At 37.9% G+C, this 8,915-nt stretch overlaps 1 protein-coding gene across 1 annotated transcript; it reads left to right on the top strand.

Moving 5' to 3' along the window:
- The first annotated feature begins 7,281 nt into the window (after window positions 1-7,281).
- LOC110152030 (olfactory receptor 7A17-like) lies at window positions 7,282-8,220 on the top strand. Its single transcript, XM_020915511.2, has one exon. It carries the CDS (start codon window positions 7,282-7,284, stop codon window positions 8,218-8,220), a length of 939 nt encoding a protein of 312 aa, XP_020771170.2.
- The last annotated feature ends 695 nt before the right edge of the window (window positions 8,221-8,915 follow it).

Raw genomic sequence — 8,915 nt, 5'->3', positions numbered from 1 at the left:
GATGTGAAAGTGTTAGACTTTTATTTGAGGAGATTAGTGAATGTTTCACAAGGAAGCTCATACTTTTACTGAACTTAAAGTAGGACTTGGATTCTTCCAGTGGGGAAAGGGTGTGAGGTGGCAGGGGTAAAATGTGGAGATTAATTAAATTGTTAAGTGTTTTAAGAAATTACAAATAGTTTTTAATATTGGACCAATAATGAGGACCAGGGAATAAAGCTGAAAGCATGAGTTGGGCCAGCAAAGCAGCAGGCCAATAACAGAGACCTTATATTTTCATTATTGAATTGATACTTAATTCTTTTATTAATTAAAAAAATTTTTTTGTTCTGACTGGATGGCTTATGAGATCTTAGGTCCCTAGCCAGGGATGGAACTCCATGCCCCTGCAGTGGAAGCCCAGAATCTTAACCACTGGGCCACCAGGGCATGCTAAGTTGCTTTAGTCATGTCTGACACTTTGTCAGGCTTCTCTGTCCGTGGGATTTCTCAGGCGAGAATATTGGAGTGGGTTGTCATGGCATTCTCCAGGGGAATCTTCCTGACTCAGAGATTGAGCCTGTATCTTTTATGTCTCCTGCATTGGTAGGTGGGTTTTTTCCCACTAGAGCCACCTGGGAAGCCAGTCCTGATAATTCTGAAGTTAGGGGAGTCAGGGCAAGATTTATAGTGGATGGTGCTCATGATCAGCTCACTCTGTGTAAAGATCACTCAGGTCGATGTGAGCAACAGAGTATTAAAGCTGTCAAAGCCATATATAGATGATGAGTGGAAATAGAAAAATGGAGGTAGGATTGTGAGGTGGGAAACAGATCTGTGAGTGACGGAAACAGTATGTCTGAAAATTCACTGATCGACAGTAGTCATACAAGGGCATTTATATTAGTTGTTTTATTTATATCTTGCAGTGATCAGTTGCTTCAGTCCTGTCCAGCTCTTTGCAACTCTATGGACTGTAGCCCCCCGGGTTCCTCTGTTCATGATATTCTCCAGGCAAGCATAGTGGAGTGGGTTGCCATGCCCTCCTCTAGAGGGTCTTCTTGACCAAGGGATGGAACCCATGTCTCCTGAATCTCCTGCATTGGCAGGCAGATTCTTTACCCACTAAGCCACCTGGGAAGACCTTTTCTTGCAATAACATTATACAATTGGATGTCATTGTTCCAATTTTATGGGTAAAGAATGTGAGACTCACTGCAGTGATATTGCTTGTCCAAGGCAAGTATTAGACTCTGGAGTCGAATTCAGAGCCTGCTGTTTCCAAGATGCTTACCTTTCACTAAAATTTAAAGTTTTAAATAAACATTATTTGTTAAACAGCTTTAGACTTAAAAAAATTGTAAAGATATTGCACAGAATTTTCATAAACTCCATACCCAGTTTCCCTGATTTATAGCCTCTGTCTAGGATACCACATTACATTTAGACATTTCTTTCTTCTTGATTCTTCTTGGCAGTGACGGTTTCTCATATTTCCCTTGTTTTCAATGAACTTAAATTTTGAGGAGTACTGATCAGATATTTTATAAAACATTCCTTGATTGGAAGTAGTTTGATGTTTTTCTCATGTTTGGAGTGGTTTATGGTTTTGAAGAGGAAGACTACCCAAGTGAAGTGCTTTATTCATCATATCATATAAAGGGTACATATACTATCAGCACAAGTAATCATTGTTCACTGTGACATTGATTACCTGGCTGACTGTCAGGTTTCTTCACTGCAAATTTACTCTTTTTCCTCCTCTCAAACTGTATTCTTTGTAAGAGGGTTGTTTCATATACCTTCCATTTCAAGAATGACAATTTATATTCCACCTCTTTGAGAGTGCAGTGTCTACATAATTTCTTTTGCATTAGGGATTTGTCTCTATTAATATTATTTATCACTTACTTTATCAGTGTGAACTTAAGGATATTTATTTTAAATGCTTAATTATAATCTTTTGCATTAGGGATTTGTCTCTATTAATATTATTTATCACTTACTTTATCAGTGTGAACTTAAGGATATTTATTTTAAATGCTTAATTATAATCCAATACACTTTATTTAACTTGTTGCTCAAAATTTTCTAGCTTTGGGTATTGGGAGTTCTTTCAGATGGTGCCTATGTCCCTTTGATATAAGGTATCCCCATTTCGGTAGAGTTTTTTTTTTTTTTTTAAATACTCCCTTACTTTATGGAACCATCAGATTATCCTGGCTCATCTCATCTTTCCAGCTCCAGGTCTAGAAATAGTTACTCCTCCAAGGAGCCCTGGTTCCTTCTATTGGAGAATGGTGTTAGAAATCAATATCTGGGACGTCCCTGGTGATTTAGTGGTTGAGACTCTGAGCTTCCTATGCAGGGAGCACAGGTTTGATCATTGGTTGAGGAGTGAAGACTCTGGTTAGGGAACTAATATCCCACATCTTACATAACACAGGCAAAACACAAACAAAACAAGATCTGGATTCCTGTTGTCTGTTTATACAAGAGTCATTAGCCCTCTTGGTTGATAAGGAGATAAATGTATGTGTGTTTGGCTTCCCTGATGGCTCAGTGGTAAAGAATCTGTCTGCAATGTAGGTAATGCAAGTTTGATCCCTAGGCAGAGCAGATCCCCTGGAAAAGGAAATGGCAACCCACTCCAGTATTCTTTCCTGGAGAATCCTATGGACAGATAAGCCTGGTGGGCTATAGTCCATGGAGTCACAAAAGGTTTGGTCATGACTTAGTGACTAAGCAACAACAACAATGCATGTGTGTATACTAATCTGTGTGCATGCATGTATGGTTAGTCATTCAGTTGTGTCCAACTCTGGATCCCCATGTTCTATAGCCTGGCTGGTTTCTTGTCCATGGGACTCTTCAGGCAAGAATACTGGAGTGGGTTGCCATGCCCTCCTCCAGGGTACCTTCCTGACCTGGGGATTAAACCCAGGTCTCCTGCATTGGCAGGCAGAGTCTTTACCTCTGAACCACCAGGGAAGCCCTATACCAATCTGTGTATGTATGTATATATACATACCTGCTTATATATACATATATAAAATCTGTGTATTTATGTTTCTAACTCTAATTTATTACCATATAGCTTACTCCAGCCCCTCCCCCTTTCTTATGTGCAAAAACCACCGCAGTAGTGAGATCCAGGGTTTCCACATCTGTCATCCACTTACTTAACTGTTCCATTCCAGTATACACCTATAGGAGCATCATGATTGCTAATTCACATTATGGTGGAATACAACTTTATCAATTTGAGTACAGTAATTATGTACAATTTTTTACCTTTACTTTTATAGTCTCTACTCATTTCCAGTAATACTAAGTTTGCCACTGTTTCCCTTTCTTCCTTCAGAGAAGGTGTTTCATTGGTTTGAATACAATTAGATTTTTTTCTCCACAGTCTGTGTTCCACCCTGGAATTCCCTTAACCTTCTAACTGATGTGTTTATCTGTATACATTGATATTTACTCTTTGAAGAGTAAAGTTTAACGCATTTTGACAAATACATACTGTCACATGTTCACAATGACAGCATCTTATGGAATAGTTTCACTGCTGTGAAAAATCCCTTGTCTTTTAACTTTTCAACCATTTCTTCCTCAGAGTCATACAACCCTAACTTTTCAATCTGACTTTATTCATTTAGAAACAAGCATAGAAGATTTATCCATGCCATTTTATGGCTTGCTAATTTATTTTCATCACTAGTTTTTTTATCACTAATTTATTTTTGTTCATTTGTACAGATGTACCACAGTGTGTTTGTACATTTACTTAATTGGAGGGCACCTTGGTTGCTTTCAACTTTAGAGATGATGAATAAAGCTGCTATAATCATTTGAACGCAGATTTGTGTGTGGACATAAGTTTTTGGATTAGTTGGGTATATACCTTAGTTGTACATCCCAGGTTTCACAGTGGTAAAGGATTTGCCTGCCAATGCAGGAGATGTGGGTTTGATCCCTGTGTCAGGAAGATACCTTGGAGGAGGAAATGGCAGTCCACTCTATTATTCTTGCCTGAAAAATTCCATGGACAGAGGACCTACCGGGCTACAGTCCATGGGGTCACAGAGAGTAGGACATGACAAATGACTATGTAGGCAGACACATACCTAGTAGTTAAACTGCTGGATTGTATGGTAAGATTATATTTAACTTTAGAAGAATCTACCAAACTGTCTTCCTAAGTGGCTATGCTATTTTTTAATCCCACTGGCAATGAATGAGAGTTTGTATTGCTTCACATACTTTTCAATTGGTATGTTGAGTTTTTTTGTTTGTTTTCAGCCATTCTAATTGGTGTATATTGGTTGTTGTGTATTCTAATTATTGAATGATAAAAGATGCTGTGCATTTTCCCAGAAGCTTTCCTGCTATCAGTGTTTCTTCTTTGGTGAGATGTCTTTGCCTTCATTCTTGCTAAGTCACTGCAGTTGTGTCCATTTTAAATTGGGTTACTTGTTTTCTTATTGTTGAATTTTTGATTTCTATGTATAATTTGGATTCAAGTCCTTTATTAGACACAAGTTTTTCAAGTACTTTTTCTAAGATTATTGCTTGTCTATTGTCACTCTTAGTGACTTTTGCAAAGCAGATTTAAAAAAAATGAAAGAGACACAGATGTATAAAACAGAATTTTGGACTCTGTGGGAGAAGGCAAGGGTGGGATGTTTCAAGAGAACAGCATCGAAACATATGTATTATCTAGGGTGAAACAGATCACCAGCCCAGGTTGGATGCATGAGACAAGTGCTCAGGGCTGGTGCACTGGGAAGACCCAGAGGGATCGGGTGGAGAGGGAGGTGGGAGGGGGGATCGGGATGGGGAATACATGTAAATCCATGGCTGATTCATGTCAATGTATGGCAAAAACCACTACAATATTGTAAAGTAATTAGCCTCCAACTAATAAAAAAAATAAAAATAAAAAAATTAAAAAAAAATGAAATACAAGTTATTTTTTTGTGAATTATTCTTTTGGTGCTGTGTCTAAAAGCTCATTGTGAAATCAAAGACACTCTGGATTTCCCTCAGTGTTTTCTTCTAGATGACTTATGGTTTTGTGTTTTAAGTATATGATGCATCCTGAGGTAATTTTTGTGAAAGGGCTTTGTCCCATTTTCTCACAATCAAGTAGGATTTTTAGCTGTTGGCTTTATGTCACACATTCTCTGTTAAACAGAGGAAGTTCCTATACTCAATCTACTGAGGGCTTTATTATTATTATTATTAATATGTTTTGGGTTTTGTCAACTGCTCTTTCTACATCAATTGATATGATTTCTCTTTATTAGCTAGTTGACATGGTAGATTAAATTGATATTCTTGTTAGTATTTTAAAAATTGACATGAGGTTATTAACAAAATTTAAAGCTAACACTATTGGCAACTGTAGGAAGTAATAGATTACATTTATTTTCAAATTTTGCACCCATCCTGCATACCTGGAATAAATTCTTGGTCTTATTATAAAATTCCCTCTATTGTTTGTTTTGACTTGCTAATATTTTGTTGAGGACTTTTGTACCTATATTTGTGAGTTATATTGATCTGCAGTTTTCTTTTCCTGTAATACGTCTACCTAACTTTCTGTTAGTTAAGGTTGGCTTTCCAGAATGAATTAGGAAGTATCCTAACTGCTTCTACATTCTGGAAACTTTGTAGGGAATTGAAATAATTTCTTTCTGAAATTATTGCTAGAATTCACTATCATTTCAGCAATATTTTAAAAATAACTGTTTCACCTATCAAAACATTTTCCCAGGTCACTGGATTTTGGGAAAAAAAAAACTTTAAAATGTTTTGCTTTAATTCAATCAATTTTATTATATGTATTTAAAATTATTTATTGATCTTTATTTAAACAGATAATAGTAGTGTGAGGATAAATGGTAGTGTGAGGCTATGAATCATTTTAGGTCATAAAGTTGGAAAATATTTATCTAGCTGGGTATTCATATTATTATTATTATTATTATTATTATTTCATTTATTTTTATTAGTTGGAAGCTAATTACTTTACAATATTGTAGTGGTTTTTGCCATACATTGACATGAATCAGCCACGGATTTACATGTGTTCCCCATCCTGATCCCCCATCCCACCTCCCTCCCCATCCCATCCCTCTGGGTCTTCCCAGTGCACCAGCCCTGAGCACATATTGAGGGCATTCAGGGAGCTATAAGATAGATGTATAATACTGCTATCACCCAAAGCAGGTGATTCCCCATCACTTCTTCTTTCAGTGGAATACAGTCTTTTGTTTCTTTTCCTCCCTTTTTGTCAATTTCATTTCTCTTTCCTTCTCTGTATTTTCTTTCTCTTTTCATGCACATAGAAGAATACTTGTAAAGTTCCCTGCTTCATGTCTGGCTCACTCTTGAGATCCCAGGAGACATGGCTACCCTATTGGGATACTTGAACTAAAAACTGTAATTCTCAGAGGAAAGCAAACTAATAGATTTATCCTATAGAAGACTTTTGCTGGCCCTATCAACTCTACTTCAGATGCAGGAGGACTCAGTGACACCATAGTGGATTGTTTCAGTTCAGTTCAGTCGCTCAGTCGTGTCTGACTCTTTGTGACCCCATGAACCACAACTTGGCAGGCCTCCCTGTCCATCACCAACTCCCGGAGTCCACCCAATTCCATCCACTGAGTCAGTGATGCCATCCCACCATCTCATGCTCTGTCCTCCCCTTCTCCTCCTGCCCTCAGTATTTCCCATCATCAGGGTCTTTTCCAATGAGTCAGTTCTTTGCATCAGGCAGCCAAAGTATTGGAGTTTCAGCTTCAACATCAGTTTCCAATGAACACCCAGGACTGAACTCCTTTAGGATGGACTGGTTGGATCTCCTTGCAGTCCAAGGGACTCTCAGGAGTCTTCTCCATCACCACAGTTCAAAAGCATCAATTCTTCGGTGTTCAGCTTTTGTTATAGTCCAGCTTTGACATCCATACATGGCTACTGGAAAATCCATAGCCTTGAGTAGACAGAACTTTGTTGACAAAGTAACGTCTCTGCTTTTTAATATGCTCTCTAGGTTGATCATAACTTTCCTTCCAAGGAGTAAGCATCTTTTAATTTCATGGCTGCAATCACCATCTGCAGCGATTTTGGAGCCCAGAAAAATAAAGTCGCGTGCATTGTTTGGATGTGCCTAAGTTTACTTATCCATTCACCTACTGCAGAACATCTTGCCTCCTTCTCCGTTAATTTCTTAATGGCTTCTTTTAGCTAAATTTGCACTGTTCATATTTCCATTTCTACAGTTTCACTGACTACATGGAACCAGGAAACCAAACTGGTATTTCAGAATTTATCCTCCTGGGACTCTCAGAAGAGGTATTATTGCAGCCTCTCCTCTTTTGGATCTTCCTGTTCATGTACCTGGTCACCTTCATTGGGAACCTTCTCATCATCCTCGCCATTATCACTGACTCCCACCTCCACACACCCATGTATTTCTTTCTCTTCAACCTATCTTTTTCAGACATGTGTTTCACCTCTACCACCATCCCAAAGATGCTGTGGAACATCCAGACTCAGAGTCAAGTTATCACCTATGAAGGCTGCATTGTACAGATGTATTTTTTCATGCTTTTTGGGATATTAGACAACATCCTCTTGACTGTGATGGCTTATGACCGGTTTGCAGCCATCTGTCACCCACTGCAGTACATGATCATCATGAACCCTAAGTTTTGTGACCTCCTGCTTTTGACCTCATGGTTAGTGAGTGTCCTCGACTCTCTGTTACATGGCTTAATGATTTTACGACTCTCATTTTGCACAAAATTGGAAATTCATCACTTTTTTTGTGAACTTTATGAGGTGGTTCAGCTTGCTTGTTCTGATACTTTCCTCAATGACCTGATGATATATTTTGCAAGTGGAGTTCTGGTTATTGTTCCACTCACTGGTATCCTTTTCTCTTACTCTAAGATTGTATCCTCCATTTTGAAAATTTCATCCACAAGGGGCAAGTATAAAGCATTTTCCACATGTGTGTCTCACCTCTCAACTGTCTCCTTGTTCTATGGTGCAAGCCTTGGGGTGTATCTTAGCTCTGCTAGCACACAAAACTCCAGGGCAACTGCAGTGGCCTCAGTGATGTACACTGTGGTCACACCCATGCTGAACCCTTTTATCTACAGTCTTAAAAACAAAGACATAAAGCAAGCCCTTAAAACACTCTTCAGCAGAGAAACGTTCTCAGTATAAGGGAAGTATTTGTCTGAAGATAGAGACTATTTAATGAGTAACAGTTCTAAAAACCGTAAAAGATCCTAATCATGATTAATATTATCAGTGACCAGAAAGACAATATGAAATTTAAGTTATTTACAGAGTTCAGTTTCTTTCATTTTTCATATATGATAAGCAATGGTTTCTTCCTGTATTTTCTTTAAAATTTTGATCTCTTAACATATTCTCTGGGTTTAGTGTGGGATATAGAATCTAATGCATAAGTTTTCAGAATTATAATATGCAATACAGGAAATGTAGTGCTTAAAATAATACATGATTGATGAAGAAATTGTGTAATGCTTTCTCTACCAGATGAAAGTAACTGTACTTCATACGATCTTCTGTTGACAAGTCATCTGACATATCAGAGTCTGTACACTAATGGCCAGGGTTTGGGTTAATCCAATTTGTAACTAGATCACATCCACAATAGGAGAAGCAACTGGAGTCACCAACTGATGTATTTACAATAATCTGCATCTGCTCTCCTTCAATGAATGACAGGTAGATTGTACCCTTGTGAGAGACCAGGGCTCAGGGAACACAGCTTAGTCATGTCCAGATTCCTGAATCACAGAAACGTTGAGATAATTGATATGTGTACATTGTCTAAGTTTTATGGGAGAATTTGTGACAGTAAAATATGGATAAGTAATACAGAGGGATAG

Source organism: Odocoileus virginianus, chromosome 3 (assembly GCF_023699985.2).
Source record: "Odocoileus virginianus isolate 20LAN1187 ecotype Illinois chromosome 3, Ovbor_1.2, whole genome shotgun sequence".
NCBI lineage: Eukaryota > Metazoa > Chordata > Mammalia > Artiodactyla > Cervidae > Odocoileus > Odocoileus virginianus.
Note: the sequence above shows the minus strand (reverse complement) of the source record. Positions and strands in the feature narration are given on the sequence as shown.